This window comes from Trachemys scripta, chromosome 12, assembly GCF_013100865.1.
Source record: "Trachemys scripta elegans isolate TJP31775 chromosome 12, CAS_Tse_1.0, whole genome shotgun sequence".
Classification (NCBI taxonomy): Eukaryota; Metazoa; Chordata; order Testudines; family Emydidae; genus Trachemys; species Trachemys scripta.
Genome location: NC_048309.1, coordinates 4393601 through 4411868, shown reverse-complemented (window position 1 = coordinate 4411868; position 18268 = coordinate 4393601). Strand labels below are relative to the sequence as shown.

General features: G+C 49.8%; 1 protein-coding gene across 3 annotated transcripts in view; it reads left to right on the top strand.

Annotated features, from left to right (window-relative positions):
• Positions 1-18268, top strand: part of ZNF512B (zinc finger protein 512B) — a 63168-nt gene that overhangs the window by 41070 nt on the left and 3830 nt on the right. For all 3 annotated transcript variants that reach the window (XM_034787350.1, XM_034787351.1, XM_034787349.1), the window contains 4 exons: positions 451-621; positions 1759-1950; positions 11599-11700; positions 12971-13033. In XM_034787350.1, the coding sequence (XP_034643241.1) occupies positions 451-621; positions 1759-1950; positions 11599-11700; positions 12971-13033 (528 nt within the window). The remainder of the gene's footprint in view (positions 1-450; positions 622-1758; positions 1951-11598; positions 11701-12970; positions 13034-18268) is intronic.

The following is an 18268-nucleotide window of genomic DNA, read 5'->3' as shown; positions in this document are numbered from 1 at the left end:
CAGAATTGTGCCTTTGACGGGTTTGGTGGATGGTACAAAATTGTATGGGAGGTGGAGCGCACCAGCTGGCAGAGCTGAAATCTTAGGGAAGTAAACTAGGACAGATTCCCCAGAAAGTGAAGAACGTCTGCTCCATTCCCAGGGCAACAAGCAGAATGGGTTTGGGGCACAACATCCTTGCGCAAAATGAAGGCCGTGATAAGACACCTCCCAGACTAGTTGGAGAGAGGTTGCGGGGATGGTGCAGCTGCCCTGTGGTTCGCAGCTTCCACAGGAGTTAAATGGGGAAGTCTAGGGGCCATGCCGTGGAGGTGCAGAACAGCATGGTAGATGGTACTGATGTGTTCCTCCTTGAAATGTTGGAGTGATGGTGCTATGATCCTTTCCGCCTGTTTTCATGTATGTACAGTGAATGCACCATCTAACCCTCTCTTGTTCCCATCTCCATAGGGTTGCACAGCCAACTTTTCCAGTCTGATGGGGTACCAGTACCACCAGAAACGGTGTGGGAAGCAGCCCTCCGAAGTGGAGAAGCCCATATTCACCTGCCCACATTGCAGGAAGAAGTATAAATCCAAGGCGGGACATGACTACCACGTGCGGTCGGAGCACACTTCTTCGGTGAGATTCAAGAGCAAGGCTGATTGTTAAAGCTTGTGTCTCTGTTCACTTAAGCAGATAGTGCGGTAGGTGCAGCAAACCCCCAAAGCCCATGTTATGTTCATAGGGCAGCCGGAAACTCTCATTGCAATGGGGCCAAACTGTCCCTGACTTCTTTAAACACTATCTTGGAGTTTTGAGACAGATGAGAAAAGTTCCGGAGTGGAACAACGAGGGTCAAATGAAGCTTCAATTCTCTGCTGTTGTGTACACACGTCTCACTGCCCATTTAAATGTTCAGCCGGGCATGTAATTTGAAGGTGAAACTATCCTCTGATAGGGCATGAACCCGCCCCATCACAAACCCGAAGAGAGTCCCCAGTGGAGGCTGTTCTTGTGAGTGACTGCTGGTCAGTGTGAGTAAGGCTGGTAGAACTGACTTCGGAGGGTCTATCTATACTGGAGCTGGAGGTGTAACTTCCATCTTAGCTCCACATAGACATACTATCGGTGAGCAAGCTAGTGTGCTAACAGTAGAAGTGTAGCGGCGGCGCGGGCTAGGTAGGGCCCCGGGCGGGATTGTACTCACCCAGCCTATCCCACCGCCTGCACCAATGTGTCTACATGGCAATTTTTAGCGCACTGGCTTGATGAGAGCCACGTGAGCTAGAAATTACACCTCCAGCTCCAGTGTAGGCATACACTTAGTCAGCGTTTCATACATTTTGTTGAACTCTACTGATGGGACAGTCACTCACTGCTGTAACTTGCTCAGACTGAGACATTAATATACGCGGGAACACGGCTAGGGTTAAAAGACCATCTCACTAAAGACGTTAGACTTCTAGCTCGGTTAAGAAGGAAGTGTCACTCCAGTTGGAGGGCCAGATTTGCAGCCTCCAGCCTCTAACTTTGCATGTTTGCGGAGAAGGCCTGGGAAAGGGCCCTTTGCGTTTTGCAAGCCCAAAACTTACCCGTGTGTGACAGTTCATTTGCAACATGCAGCACAATCAGCGGTGTGTGCAAAAGCTGGCGTACAAACACGCAGGCCCTGAAAGCTTCCAAAGGCAAGATCTGAACTTCCCTGCACCAGTGATAAGAAGACTTTCCTCTCACAGCTGTTAGCCATTCTCTTTCCTAATCCTTTCCATATTTCAGCCTCCCGAGGAGCCAAAGGTGAAGCCAGAGGCCAGCCCAGTAGAAGATTTTGAAAGGACTCCTAGTGGTAGAATCCGGCGCACATCAGCCCAAGTAGCGGTCTTCCACCTGCAGGAGATAGCTGAGGACGAACTGGCCAAGGACTGGACCAAACGAAGGATGAAGGACGACCTGGTACCTGAAACTAAGCGAGTAAGAACTCCTGATTTTTTCCTGCCATTACGCTAGATGTGAGTGGAGACACTGGGGTGCCACACACCTCTACATGCCAGGGAACCGGTCTGACAGCTGGAGTGGATCATTTCTCCCTTATTTAATAAAATAATAGTGCTGGTGTGTGGCATCTGGATGCACACAGGTGCACACTCGCTGACCCTCGTCTCACCCTCACCAGCTTCAATCCAAGGCAGGATGCGCCTCCACGCTTGGCTGAGAGGGAGTGGGCCTGGAGGGAGCTGGCGGGAGAGAGTGGGACTGGAGGGAGCTTGGCTGAGAGGGTGTGGGACTGGAGGGAGCTGGCGATTCAGGGTGTGTCTACACAGCACATGAAGCCCGGGCTCTGACTCAGATTTGAGCCCAAGCCCCTCTTCCATCCACACACACGTCAGTCTGACTCAGATCAGCAAGTACTCAGGACCCAGGTGCTAGGACTCTGCCAGGAGTCAGAGCCCAAGTCCTGCTGTGACTCGGGTCCAAGCCCTGTCATTTTGCAGTGTGGAAACAGGTCAAGCCACAGACCCCAGTCAGATGGTCTACGTAGTGCAATATGGACGTGTTGGCGCGGCAGCGAGACCCAGGTCCAGCAATTGCTAGCCCAGGTTTACAATGCGGCGCGGATGCTCAAGCACGGCTTGGAAGCACCAAGTCCACAAGCCTGGGTCTTACAGGGTGTGTCTACATTGCAGTAAAAGACAAACAACGCTGAGTCTCACCGTGAGGCTTGGGCTGCAGGGCTAAAAATAGCAGTGTAGATTTCCTGCTCGGGCTGGAGTTGGTCTAGAAAAGGGGTGGGCAAACTTTTTGGCCCGAGGGCCACATTGGGGTTGCAAAACTGTATGGAGGGCCGTAACAGCCCCCTCCCACTAACCGCCCCCTGACTGCCCCTCTCAGAACCTCCGACCCATCCAACCCCCCCTGCTCCTTGTCCCCTGACCGCCCCCTCCTGGGACCCCCGCCCCTAACTGCCCCCCGGGACCCCACCCCCTATCCAACCCCCCTGCTCCCAGTCACCCGACCCCTATCCACACCCCTGCCCCCTGACAGGCCCCCTGGGACCCCACGCCTATCCAACCCCCCCGTTCCCCATCCCTTGATTGCCCCCTCCCCGCGCAGAACCTCCGTCCCATCAAACCGCCCCTGCTCCCTGTCCCCTGACTGCCCCCCAGAACCTCCCGCCCCTTATCCAACCCCCCCCCCAGTCCCCTTACCATGCCACTCTGAGCAGCATGTCTGGCAGCCGCGCCGCTCGGCAGGAGCTAGACACGCTGCTGTTCTGCTCGGCAGAAGCTCGCAGCCCCGCCGCCCAGAGTGCTGCCTGCACGGCGGCGTGGCTGCAGGGGAGGGGCCGGGGGCTAGCCTCCCTGGCCGGGAGCTCAAGGGCCGGGCAGGACAGTCCCGCGGGCTGTAGTTTGCCCACTTCTGGTCTACGGTCTCAGAGCTCAGGCTGCAGCCCGAGTGGGGACGTCTGCACTCCTATTGTTAGCCCTGCCAGCCCGAGACAGTTGATGTGGGCTCTGAGACTCGGTGCCATGGGGTTTTTTCCGCAGTGTAGATGTACCCGCAGCCCTTGTGAACGTACCCTAGGAAGGACATGGTGATTGGGGATCAGGTCTTGCAGTTCCGTCCTCCTCCTCATCGTGCTGCCAAAGGGCATGAAAGTCTCAGATACGATCCACTTCCTTCCAGTTCTCTTCCCTTGGCCACTGGGAGAAGCTTCTTTCCCAGCGTCCTTGAAGACCGAAAGGACTCGTTGCACTGTGCTGCCTGCGCCCCGAACTGGGGCCCAGCCCAGAGTGATGATATATACCCAGCTCGCCTCTTGCAGTTTGCATGAAAAACCTGCCCATTTTCCATCTCTCAAGACTGAAGCACAGAATCCTCTCGCTGATGACCAGAGTTTATCCCAGCGCTGCAGGATCTGACAGTGCATTGGAGTTCCCAGGCCGCTTTGCGGTACTCCACAAAATTAAAAGTCCCATGCAATTAAATCAAACATCCCGTCCCAGATCCCTGGGGATGCAATACCTGCAAAAATTCCCGGATGACCCTCCCCGGGGAGAGACTTTTTCCTCATCCTGTGCTGCAGCAGGCAGTGACTCGAATCAAATGGTAAAGCTCGTGTCAGTACACAGAGAAGAAAAGGAGCTCTTCAGTCATTCGGTTTGATGGTTCAGCAGTCTGAGGGGTAGTCAGCACAGCCAGTCTGCGTGCCCTCCTACCAGCTGCGAACCTGCTTCCTGAGTAAAGAACGAAGCGAAGCAGGTGTCCTTGCAGCTAGACTCCGGCCTTCCTTGCTTGCTTGATGGGCGTGCACATTTTATCAAACGCTCTTAAATCCAGCCTTGTGCAGAGGCATATGCACCATTCCAGCCCTGGTTCGAGGGCTTAGGTGGGAGTTGGGTAGTGTGATTAGGCCGTGGTAGCCCACGGCATGGGTGAATTCCCCCAAAGTGGGCTTCTGCTCTGAAAAGTGACTCTGAAAATGGCAGTCTTGTTCCAAAGCTCTGTTCCCGCTTGTCGTCCTGTTAACGATAGTGACTCGTAAGGTTTTCTTCCTGTTCAGCACTGCAGAGCTGATACAGCTACGGCAGAGCGAGTGGGATTCTGGTCATTAGGGTTTTGATTACAGTAGCCTAGAGGCCCCACCTTGCTCTTCACTGTGTATATATATACAGGGACTGTGTCACACTATGTATATATATAGTGACACAGTCCCTGTCCCAAAGTCCTTATCATCTAAATAGAAAGGACGGACAAAGGCTGGGAATGGGGGGAAACAGACGCACAGAGCAGTGAAGTGACTGGACTGAGGAATATGAATGACACGGCTGGGAATAAAAGCCAAGCCTCCTGAATCCAGTGTCCTTTCAGTAGACTCGGCCTGTCTATTGTAATCCATTCTGGCTCTCGTGTTTTCAACAGAATTGTTCAGTAAGTTCTGACTGCAGAATTTATCGTCACTTGCGAGGCATAAGCCCCAAAGTACCCAGCCTGACTCTCGGATCCCAGCCTGCGTGGGCAGAGTGGGAGGTTAGAAAATACATCTTCCTTCTCACTCTCTGAGCAGATGACATCTGGGCGTCGCCGAGAGGCAATGAACACCACCCCGTGATGCTATTGTTTTCACAGTCTATTTTAGAGCCGAGCTGTGCCGTAAGCCTGAAAGCTTGATTGCTAGAGCTGGTTCAAATCTTCTGTTGTTGAAAAATTCAGTTTTGCTGACACCAAAGTGCTTTGGGAAACCAGTTTGACATTTTTCAAGCAAAGAAGAACAAATTTTGAAACCAAATCTCTGTTTTGTTTTGAATATTTTCACTGAAAAATTGAAATTTTTTTTCTGAAATTAAAACTGGATTTTTTTTTTTTTGCCGGCTCCATTTCTGACCATTGCTTGAATTAGCTGGCGAGAGAGGCATTCAGCTCGCTGTCAATCACTGCTCAGATGTGGGCTTTCCCCTTCTGTAAGGAGCTTGTTAGCAATCGCTTGTCTCTGTCACCCAGCTGCGTTTCCCTTCTCGCCTTGTATTGCTTTGCTTTGCCTCATGATGATGATGATGATGATTTGTGTTGCCATAGCACCTCGGAGTCCCAGTCATGGACCAAGACCTCAGTGTGCTAGGAGCTGTACAAGCAAATACTACGAACGGGAGGAACTTCCCCTAGAAATAATGGTCCTTTTTATTTCAGAGGTTTTCATTTGTTTAGATTTTATTAATGTTTTCCCTTGTCTGATTGTAACCAGGGACACAAGCCACAGCCCTCTGTTAAGAAACAAAATTAATTTTTCAACGAGTCTCGAAGGGGAAAGGGCATTTATTGGTACATTTAAAAGTCTATTTAGAACCTCCTACTGTGAAACGCTGAGTATCCCCGACTCCCTTAAACGTCAGTGGAAAGTGACGGCGCTTAGTGCCACGTAGACGGTGCTCTGCCACTAGCGTGATCAGACCCCTGTTCCACAAGAAATGGATTTGAATCTGGATTGAGGCTTGCCCAGAGTTTGAGGATCCAGGAGCCTTGAGGGGGTTCATCATAGAGTCCGGGGGCCAGCTGTGGAATTCAGATCTGGATTTGAGTTCTAAAGCTGTTCCATTGGGCCCCTCTCCACCATATCTCTTGCCAGAGTCCTGCTCCCTCTTTGGTGGTTTTTTGTTTTGTATTTTGGGGTGGGGGAGCGTGTTTTACTTTCTATACAGGGCCCTGGGCCTTTTACCAGCTGCAGCTCTGCAAAATCCTTTTCTGATTGCTCTGAATTTCAGTCCCTGAGTGCTATGATTTCTAAAAGGAAGGTCATTCCCAGGAATGCATGAACGCTGAGTCCTCCCCATAAAGAGGCGTAACATCTTCCCCCATGTTCTTAGCCAAAACACTGATGTCAGCCTCTTGTGGGAAAGTCACTGCTAGTTAATACTTTGTCTAAAAAATATGATTAAAGGGCCTTAATCCAGATTCTGGGCTCTAAAGAAGGGTCCTCGATCTCAAGAAGTCCGACTGCAAGCTGACATATCCAGGGGATTGTGATGGGCGAATCGCTCCTTGACTTTTAGGTAGGGTCGATGTCACAAAGATGAATTTTTCCTCAGAAAGCCTTGAGTGTGTTGCAAACAGGGCCTCGTTGCCTTGACCACTCATCTTTTCAAAAAGGAAATGCATTATACGCCCTCTTCACTGGCAAAATAAACAGCCACGAAAGAGGCAGGAGGGTCTTCGCTGGGCTGCCGATAGGAGTTTTGCTGACTTTAAAATACACTGCTAGGCGCTGCATTGCTTTGCTTGTCTTTTTTTTTTCCTTTCTTTCAGAATTACCTTTTTCCCCACTAAACTGGCTTGCTTCACTCAGCCCTGGGCTAAACTTGTCAGTCAGGAGGGGGAAGAAATCCCTCCCCAGCTGACATAGCTGTGTTGGCAGAAGCCCTAGGGTTGGCAGATTCATACCAGCAGAAAAAAGTCCTTTTGCTCGTGTAGCTTATTTTGTTTGGGGAAGTGATCTGAGCTGTACTGGGGGTAAACAGCATCTTCACTGGAGAAGGGCCGCAGTGAAGCTACACCAGTAAACCCTCCCTAGTGTAGACAAGGCTGCCATTTTCAAGGGTTAGAAGGGAATTAGGTGCCCCCCAACTTTGGGTGCCGAAGGCCTTATGCTCTTCCATAAAGGCCAGAGCCAGATACTTGCCATCTACTTTAGAAAGTCCCCGGCCCCTCAGAATTCCCAATCTATTAGCCACCACTTCCACAGCATTGGGAGGGAAAATGCTCATGAAAAAGGCAACGTCTCCCATCTCTCCCCCTTTCAGGGCACCTTTGATAGTCCTGAGAACAACGTTTAAATCCTGGGAGTAGTTTGGTACGTCACAATTGCAAAATAACTCACCGCAACCTCTTTATCCCTTAGAGGAACAATTCAGTCCTGTCAGTTCCCCCAGCTGACAATTTGTTTGCTCCGAGCCGCAGTGGAAAGTTTCTTAAATAGATGTGCCCCTCTTTACATTCATATCCCAGGTCTACTGCTTGCTCAGTGTGTGTTACATTCCCTTCTAGTGGCTGGCCCCCCACAGAAGATAACAAACTTCTACAACGACCAGCTGATTGAAGTTCTCCTGTAGCTCATGAGGGCCGCTATAGAGCTGAGAACCTAAATGCAGCTCCTGCAGATGGGGGTTGTTATAATGACCGTGGGACAATTTAACAAGCTCCTCATAACCCAGGCTTTATGACACTGGAGAAAAACAATTCCTCCAAAATTAATGCACTTCAACAACATGTTCCTCTCCGCGCTAAGCAAATCCACGTTTCTAAATATCAACTAGAGCCTTGTTTTCTTGCCCACAATCTTTATATGACTCTGGTTAAACTGAAACGGATGACGTGTTCCACACTAGGTGGCTGCTGGATACGTCACGCTTTGAAGGGCACGTTCTGGGAAAGGCCCAGGAAGACACTGTGCAGATTTCAGCTTGAACCTCCTCTGGTGTTACTGGGACTTAATGAATCTAACATATCCAGGACGGGGCATCACTCAGATCTCAGACTTCGTTCGCGCCCGCTCCAGGCTCTGGAGTGATGTGTGCCCGTACCGCAACGTTTTGAAGGAAAGAAATCGTGCAGTGCTGTCTCTCTGGAGCACAAGGAACAAACTTCGAAGAGGCAAGGGGACAGAAGATCTGTTTCATGGTTTGGTGCCCTCCCTCTGTGGACCAGTCTTATTTGAAGAAGCAATTCTCTGTGCAGCAAGCCCAGAGCAACTCCCCTGTCCTTGATTTAATGTGCCTTATCTCAGGCAGGGACTCTGCCGTCCTAGCCCTGTTCTTCTCCAGTCTCTGTTGTGGTCTTTTGGGAGCTAAACTGTGATTTGCTTTTGTGGTTTTGCTAGATACGCCTGCAAAGTAATGGCTGAGTGCTATGGCCTGTTCTGGTGGGTGCCAATATTCCTGGAGGTTTCATCCCATGACGTAATCGTTAATTAAAGCTTAATCTTTAATTCCTGGAGACTCCCAGACAATCCTGGAGGATTGGCAACCCTAGGCCTAGCTTTCAGTGAATAAGCCCTGTTCACTCCTGGAACTGGAGGCTCAAATCCGAGCTGAGGTCACATGTGCAATGAATTGGTTGATCTCGCCTTAGCCTCTTGTGAGCATCTATCCACACCACTGTCCCATTGGCAATCTCTTTGGAGGACTGAGGGGTGATGTTTTCGCACCGATCGAGACTGAAATGCGCTAGCAGAGCTGCTAGTGTAAAGGAGGAAATACGCCTCAGTGCGTCCACCGATAGGCAGCCGCCGAGTTCCAGTTCTGGCCTTTGGCTGAACGAAGAACTATGCTAAGTTTAGACCTGGGCTCAGGCTGTGAAATCCAGACTGGGATCTAGATTCCAACACCTCCAAAATCAGTCCGGGTTAGAGATGGACATTTGTCTTGACCTATTATAAAGCAAGGCGGCAAAATTCAAATCTGGGTTTGGATTTTCCAACAAACCCCAGGTGGGGGCGGGAATGAGTTTAGGATGCAAGATGCTGGTTCCAGCCCATCTCAAAAAACAGGGTTCTGTGCTCTGCACAAAAGCCAATTAATTAAGAACTAGGGGCTGAGACTCACAAACTCATTACACTTGTAACCCAACTAGCTTTAAACCTGCATCTCCAAAGGTGAATTGCCTAGTAACTGTATCTCCTCTTCCTCCCAGAGCTTTTGCTCTCCAGAGACAGCATGGGATCAGAGAACAGTGTCTTGTGTTAAGAACCTCTCTGACTCATAAAGCCTGCTTGATTTGCAGTTTGCTGGCTCTGGCTTGGGCAGTAAGTGTGGTTTTGATTTGTTACGGTGTATTTTAGGGAAGAAGAGCTGTCTAGAGGGAGAGGATTGAAATATGAAAGCTAATTAAATACAACTGTCAGTCAAAAAGCCTTCCCACCCCACTCCATCCCCCCACCGCAGCTATTCTCCTGAAATGATGATGGGCCCTAGCCAAATACAGTTGTAGCTGTTTAATGATTTGGCCATGAAGATTTTTATTTACAGGCCGTTTGAGAAAATAAATGGAAAAAATAAAATATTCCATGCCCGAGGCTCCTTCTTAATAGAGACATAAAGATGATGCTGACGTCTCTGGAACCGCAGTGCCCTGGGGAAACGTGGTCTTTGCAAGTTATTGTGACACTGATTTCTCTCTGGAGCTGGGAAGCTGGAGTGACTAGAGATGTTGGAATCTCAGCGCCCCTTGTGAGGCTGCGGGGTCAGGCAGCTGCTGGCTCCGTATCCAGTTGCGATTAGTGTTCATTTGTGTTATCTATTGATTTGTTTCAAGTTTTAATTAAAGGGCAGGGGACCTTTGCTGCCCAGCTGTAGGTTTCAGGGACAGTGGGCAATGCTTTGTGTTCTCCTCCCCACTCAGGTATGGCATCCCCACACACAGGGCCGGCTCCAGCGTTTCCGCCCCAAGCAAAAAAAAAAAAAACCCGAATTGGAAAAAAAAAAAGCCGCGATTGGCGGCAGCAGTGCGGCAGCAGGTCCTTCGCTTTTGGAGGGAGTGAGGGACCTGCTGCCCCCGAATTGCCACAGGTGCCGCCCCTCTCCCTTGGCCGCCCCAAGCACCTGCTTGTTAAGCTGGTGCCTGGAGCCGGCCCTGCCCACACAGCTCCAAGCAAGGATTCCCGTCAGGAATCTGTGTTGGCTCCATCTAGCCTCCAGTTATGGCACCCCGTTTCTCCTGGACAGAGTTGAGCGCATGGAGGTTGCTCAATGGTCTGTTTTGAGATGTGGCCCTATCATTTTTCGGTGACATTTGATTGGCAATGAAAGGCCTGTGTTTGAGGACAGACCTCTGGGTGATTAAAGTCATATGAACTTGGTAGGACATTGGCATCCCCTTTCTCAGCAAGTGCCATGTTTCAGAGCAGAGCCGATTGCCGGAAGGGAAGCATGTCGCCCCAGCCCAGGTAGAAGAAGGCAACAAGGCAAATTCAGCATGTTCAGAAAAGTCACAGATGGGAAAGAAATGTAGACTGTCAACTCCCAATTCTATTGGAAAATGTGATCTTGAATTCCTTTGGGGAACACTTTCCAAACAAGTCCTGTTCTTTTGCAAGCGCAGTTAATTTATGCGTTATCACTTGTGAGCACAGATGGTAGAATTCACACATACAAAATCCATCGAACTAAATGCTCAGAAAACTGTCTGCAGTTCCACACACAAAAATGCATGCACAAATGCAACAGCAGTCGCTGCATATGCAGCTAGCCAGTTAGACTATGTAAATGACCATTTATGCGTGCAATTACCACAACACAGCCTGCAGTTGCATGTACATTTTCCTGAAAACTTAAGCCAACAGAGGCACATGCAAGAGTACAGCACAGAAATTGCCCATGGACGTGATTGTGTGTGCAGAGCTGCACATACAGAAATGGGGTCTACAGTGAGGTCCATTTGAAGGTCTGGTCCCTTACATTAAGCCCCAAAGTTACTAACAAAGCTGTAATTAAAATGAAAATGAGAGGCCACTTGGAATGAGGGAACTTGGAATGAGAGGCCAAGCCAAAAAAGAGAGCAGACAGAAACACAGAGTCTTTCATTGTTTAATGGACTAGTCCTGTGAATCAGTGGATGGAAGCCAGATAGGCTGTTGAAAGTTAGACATCGCCCCCTCTGCCAACAATAGAGTGTTGTTTGTTAATTGGTTAGGAAGTGCAGCAATGCTATAGGGGCATCTTTAGCACAAAGAGTGGAAATGTTGGGCCCAGTACTGCCCCCACTGAAGTCAATGGGAGATCAGACTCCAGGACAGCTACGTTTCTGTCTTCAAAAAACAGCTGCTTCAAATAGTACTGGCTGGCACCAGTTGTAGTATAGGCAATTCTCCCACGCTACTCTGTCATATACCTTAACCAGCCTCGCTTTCATTCCCAATCCCTGGCCACTCCAGAGCAGAGACCGACTCTCACGCTGGATTGCGTTCAGTGTGTTCCGTGGGGAGGCTGACGTAGCTATGAAGGACTTTGGCTGAAACCTCCAAACTCATTGTTCACCCTGATTCACCTCTTGGCGGTGGGGGGGGGGGACCCATTCAAAGGCCCAGAGCGCTGGTGCGCGCAGCTCTACTAATAATGTTCTATTGTTTGGCAGCTAAATTACACCCGGCCGGGGCTTCCGAAGTTAAATCCGAGGCTGTTGGAAACCTGGAAAAATGAAGTGAAGGAGAAAGGACACATCAACTGCCCCAATAACGTAAGGAGGTTCTCTGTACATATCACGGGTGTGATTTTTTTCAAAAGAAAACACACAGCTGGAATGGTCAGTAGAAGGAGGGAATTCTCAGTGGGAAAACCCCGGAACTGAACACTGAGATGCTTCTCAGGTTTTTATTCAGTCCGTACTTAGGTAACCCTCCCAGGGAAGTTAATGGAGCATGGCCCGAGTAAAGACTTCAGGATTTGGCCCATTCATATGACTATTTGAAGCACGTCCAATCTCTGTGCACTCCTGGGGTACTCGTTATAATACTGATGGACATAATTACCAGCCAGAGGGGAGAGCGTGGCAATGGGAATCTGGGGCTCATTGGTCTAAGGGGAGAGCTCTGCTTGTTGCGCTAAAACAGCGGCTCAGAGGGACCTTCCTAAAGATTGCTGGCTCTGGTTTATGGGAGCTGCTTTTTGAAGTTTTGCCTAAATAAAGCCGTGCAGGTTTTGATCCAGGGAGTCTCTTTTTCTACAGGACCCACATTTCCCTAGATTGTCCCTTATTAAAGCAAGTCAGGGTCTGATTTTTACTCTGTTAGATAGAGGTGACTATAGTAACTGATTGTGCAACTCAAGTAACTGAATGTGCAAAGAGCAAAGATGAGCTGTTTGCACGCAAACATACCCAGTTGTGCCTGCACAGCCACGGTCATTTTCCCTGTGGATTAGGGGCGTGCATTTTGGGTGTGCATTTCTGCATCTAACCTCTTCTGAAACCCAGGCTTTGCCTGTCTTTCCTCTGCATGTGAACTGCACCCATCTCACTGGGCCATTGATTTATAATCCGGAACGAAGCCTTGCGAATGGGAATTTTAAAGCCAGGATGTTAGCAGGGTGAGACGTGTTAGCTAATGAATGTCATCTCCATGCACTTTGAAAAGACGCTGCTCAGAAACTGGTTATGCTACTGCCTGGTAATTAGCCTCTCTGTCTGGATCTTCTGCTGCGGCTGTAAAAACTCGGGGCGCTCAGCGGGGCCTCCTAACCGCTAGAAAAGGTCCATTTTTCACAGAGACATTTAGGGATACATTTCTCAGCCCTGGTGCAGAGGAATGCAGCCACATGACTCCCATTAGCACTAATAGGAAACGTGTGGCTCGATCCCTGTGCATCACACAGAAAATTAACCTCCTGCTGATTATCCAGGGCTGGCAATCAAAGACAGCCTCCTGGGTACGGTGGGCTGCAGTCCATGAAATATAGAAAGACAGGAAGCAAGTTGCTAGACCTCTCTGCCTCTTTGTTTCTTTCCGCAGAGCTGTGAAGCCATCTACTCCAGCGTTTCTGGCCTGAAAGCCCACCTGACTAACTGCAACAAGGTAAAGGGATCTAGGCTTTCTGCCGTTCTGCCGCCATCACTGTTTAGGGTGGGCGGTCTTCTCTCTCATTCTCCTCCCGCTCGTTAGGGGGAAATGGGCCAGGTGCCCCCAATAGAAAGTATTTCAGAGGGTTTTTTAAAAACGATTTATTGCATTGGGTCCTTGGGAAAGGTTGATGCCACTGAGAGCCCGAACCTTCTGCTCAGCTCCCACACAAGCCGTGCTAATGGAAACTTTCCAAGGCTGCCCCGTGCACTCGCTTTAACACAGCCCTCAAGGAGTCACCTCTAGGGGTGAGGAGAGACGTGCCTGCCTCATGCTGACTGAAATCAGGGGCCTTGGTTGCCAAGTAGAGCTGGCTGGGTGAAAATCATCCTGTGCAGTGGTCCAGCAGGAGGCGAGGCACTCCCTGAACCCCAGACGGGCCCACAGTCCTTGTCCAGGATCAGTGCAGGGGGATTACAAGTTCCTGTATTGTCACCTGCCATCTGTGAGCTGGATGGAGAGCACCAGCCCCTTTCACACAGGCCGCCTGGTGATGCTGGCCGCTTTCACTTGCTCCCAGCCTCCGGCGGATTGGAACAGGAAGTAAAAAGCTCCACGTCTCACGTCCCAAGTCCCCTGAACCGTACCCACTGCCCAGAGATGGCAGCAGTCGATTCATTAACCCTTTCATCCAAGTGTGCTGGGGATGAGGAGCCAAAATCCACCACCTGAGTTGGGACAGAGTGTGAGACCGGCATAGCCTACTCCCGCCTTGGGGATGTACTCACAGCCGCAGCGCAGGGTCGGGTCTGCCGCTTGCCCCAGGCATTCCTGCCTGGCCACTGAAGTCCTGCAGTCACGATCCCTCCCCTAGCCTGATACTACGTCATCGGCATCATGGCACGCCACCCAGCTCAATCTCTGGCACGGGACGTAAGGCGGTCGGGTTGTATATTCAGTTTGTATCCATCGCTAGCAATCTTGTCATACCACCAAAGCTTTGGATGCCCGTGTGATCACTGGCCCCGTAGCAGCATCCCTTGGTGCGCACGCCTTGGAATTGGTTGGTTTTCCATTTTAATCCTACGCCCATACCAGGCGAGTGCAGAAACCAAGCCAGTGCTGATGGAGGCAGTTGCTGAGTTCACCTTTCTGATCTTGTCCTGCCACTGAAGCAGCTGACAAAGCGGACGAGAATTGAAGACATCAATCTGGTGTTCTTAAGCTTCCCTCCGCGCCCACGTTTCCCTTCGCTGCAACTGAGCTGGTGTCCCTGCGTTCTGTAGCGCGGTGGCTGGGTAGCAAACGGGACGTCGCGACGCCCCCGCAGAGGCTGCCGAAGGACCTGAAACCCGGCAGCGGCTGCTGCTGCTGGAAGCACATCTGCATCCTTTGAGCATCTTCCAGCACCGCCTTCGAGGCTGTCCAAGTATTTGACAGCTGCCACCAGCTCGATACACCGTCCGCACAGGTTAATACTGAGCGGGTTGCAATCTGGAGTTGGACGCTGCTTGATGGTAGTGGCCTGGCACTTACCTGGATTAATAACCAGAGCGTGTGTTGCTTCTTGCCCTAGTAGACCAGCCCTCGGCTGCAGCGATTCACCAAACTGAGCCAACAAAACAATGTTGTTGGCATACTGCAGATCTCAAAGCAGAACCGGGTTCAGTTCAGTGACAGCTACCGTCACGGGCTTATCCATCAACCAGTCAGTGCCGATGCCGAACAGCCGTGGTGACAGAACACAGCCCTGCCACACACCCCTGGAGATGGGAAACCCTGCTGTGTATCTGCCATGTATCGAGCCTGATACAGCGTACGCTCAGTGCTATCTGCCATGCCACCTTATTCAGGCAGGTACGGACCCCACCCTTATGGTCAGCAGGGAGTAGAGAGACATGCCTTAACATGCTGTCTAGTTTGTCAAGCATGGGGCTTAAGTGCCTCTGGCATCCTTGCTTAGGCTCCTCCTTAGCCGGAGTGATTCTCACCCTAACCGTCTAGCAGGGTTCTGATGCTTAACACACAGTACAGTAAATACAAAATAACCCGTCGTTCCGTGCCAAAGAGGAAGGTGCTAACGGAATTAGACACCTAACTCCTATTGACGTGGGCACCTAACTCCACTCACCCACTTCGGAAATCCCAGCCTATAGAAATACGGTGTGTCACGTGAAGAGTAGAACCAAGGGCAGGGAAATGGCCACATAGTCACCTTATCTATCTAGCCAAGTACATGCCCTCCACCATAGTGGAGCATGAGGGCTGTTACACCCGATAGATACAGGAATAGTGCTTCCAGTTTAAATTAACTCCAGGAACATTGGCCCACGCAAGGGAGGGCGACTCAGTGCAGAACCGTTGAATTGGAACCAAGAAAGAACTTGTAAAACTTTTATCTCCGGAAATCCTTCCAGCTCTAAATCACATTGAATGTAGTAGGTTCCAGAAGGCAACGCTTCAGTTCCTAGGGGTCAAATTCTTACCTGCTGATAGGGTGATCAGATGTCCTGATTTTATAGGGACAGTCCTGATTTTTGGGTCTTTTTCTTATATAGGCTCCTATTACCCCCTACCCCCGTCCCGATTTTTCACACTTGCTGTCTGGTCCCCCTACCTGCTGATTATTGAAAACGTTCACAGCCCTCTCCCCACTGCCTTTAACTAGAACACTAATGAGAGAGTTTAGAAAATCATAGGCAGAAATCCTGCACAAAAAGCAGAGTTTTCACAAAATAAAACAGTCTATGCAGGAGATGGTAACTGTGGTTTGGATGGATTGCAAAATCACCCTGCTTGCCAGAAAAAGAGGCCCCTTCACAGCAAAGCCAAGGGACTCCAGACCACGCAGGCCTGCATTTGCAAAAACTATGCAGGCAGTTGCCCCCTTAATTGTAGATGGAATTACCATGGCGGTGCACAGGAAACAAATGCACAAATGATCTCTTACATCCCTAACTGGTCACTTGAGTGCACAGCTGTGGTAACTGCACTCACAAATCAGCCGAGCAACTGCCCATGTATTTTTCTAAATGCACAAATTCATGTGCCTTATTCTGCAACATGTAGACCAGGGATTGGCAACCTTTGGCACGCGGCTCGCCAGGGTAAGCACCCTGTTGGGCCGGGCCGGTTTGTTTACCTGCTGCATCTGCAGGTTCGGCCGATCACGTTTCCCACTGGCCACAGTTCGCTGCTCCAGGCCAATGGGGGCTGCAGGAAGAGGTGGCCAGCACATCCCTTGGCCCACGCCACTTCCTGCAGCCCCCTGGAGTGGTGAACCGCGGCCAGTGGGAGCCGCGATTGGCCAAACCTGTGGATGCAGCAGATAAACAAACCCTGGCGAGCCGCGTGCCAAAGGTTGCCGATACCTGATGTCATCTGTGCTAGCAGCAATCTACAGGCTTGCCTCTAGCATCCAGAATACAGATCAAATCATGTCGTCCTGACTCATGTCATCCCTGCTCTCCAACTTGTGCAAGGAAGGACATAGACTCAGTGCAGTCCCATGGCATGGGGAGAGTATGGGGAATTCCTGCGCAATCAGCCTGCAGATGTCCTCTACCACTGTGTGGAGATGTAGTTTGGGAGTCCAATGTGGGACAGGCAGAGCAGGGGACATGTGGCTCCCACACACAGACTCGTGGCCATAGGACAGCTTTGGAGGTTAGTTGGAGAATACAATGGAGGAAGCTTGTTGGAGGATACTACGCCCCATGGCTGCTGTAGAACTCATAACACACAAGTCAGCATTAGTGTGAGGAACAGGGTCTCAGCTCTTACTCTAGCATTGACTTCAGAGGGAGTTTTGCTGGAACAAAACTCAGCAGGATTTAAACCTACAATACTCCTCTCTACTAATCAGTGGGGTGGGTAGTGGGGGTGTCTGGCAGACACCATCCAGTAATTCTTAAGAAACCTAAGGAGCTGGACTGAATTATATTTTCCATGAAATCGCAGTGGAGTGTTTAGAATATATTTATTGATCATTAAGAAGGGTCAAACTGACGCAGAATCATTGCACTGGGGTCAACAGGGATCAATGATCTGTGATTTTGCATGATCGTTTCTGGATTATGTGTGAAGTGGGAGTCTGGGCTGGCCCAGCCTGCCTGTGTGCAGACACAGCTAGGAAATGAAAGACCTGTCTGCCATAAAATTTACAACATGAACCCAATTATGAAAAAATTCCCACAGAGCCCATACATCGCCCAGAGGGCCTAATATATAATTCCCTGGTCAATAAAGAACACATTATCTCCTCTGTGCCGGTGGACCGAGGCAGAGTCGAAAACTCATTCATTTTCACAAGGACTCTCATAACGAAAATCCAGCACTTTAATGGCCTGTTCAAGAGTATAAAGGCAAAATTAGGAAAGACCCATTGATCATAAATTAGAAGTTTCACTCCCAGTAGATGTTCTTAATGATCACTGAATTTGCTGACAGTAAAGAAATTGTGTAGCTAGCGATGTTAAATGAAAAAAAAAGTCTGTTAATGTAATATTACAGTCGAGATTTTAAATGCACAAACACCAGGAAATTCCCATTTTTGCTTCCACAGAAACCATCATTCATTCCCCTTGGGGTGCATATGTGGTGTTTTGTATTATTGTAGAAGGGGTTACTTTTATGCCTTGATACACGGGTACAATTACAGTTGCCATGGGAACTGCAGCTTTGAATTTCCTGGCTTTCAGGCAATTAAAATCCACACCATTGTGGAGGAAAACATGCCTCTCTGTTTCTGTGTGGAAGCTCCTCGCTCTTCTTTGCTTCCCCTGGGAATAAGTCTTACACATCATGTTCCCTGATGTTTTTCATGGGTGTTCTAGGGAGTAGGTCCAAGTTTTCAGATACATGTGTGCATCTGTGCACCTGCTTTGCACATGTTGTGTGGGTAATTGCATGCACAGGTGTCTAATTGAGCATGATAATGTTTGCAGCGTTACCATGGTTGCAGTAATTGCCCACACAAGTCAGATATGCGAATGTGCATGCATCTGCACACAAGCCCAGAATTTGTCCACCATTTGTAGCAAAGGAAGCTTCTCTTCCTTTTGGATCCTTCTGAGGAGAAGGAGCCCCCTCACTGTAACAGATAAGGGGCTGAATTACATGGTAAATTCCTGGACTACAGCTCCAGGCGCACTGGGGTGTCCACATAACCATGGATGCAGTATTTTAGGAATACATCTACGCATTTACCTTGAAGACAAAGTCTTTGAGCTCTGGATGCTGAGGGGGCAT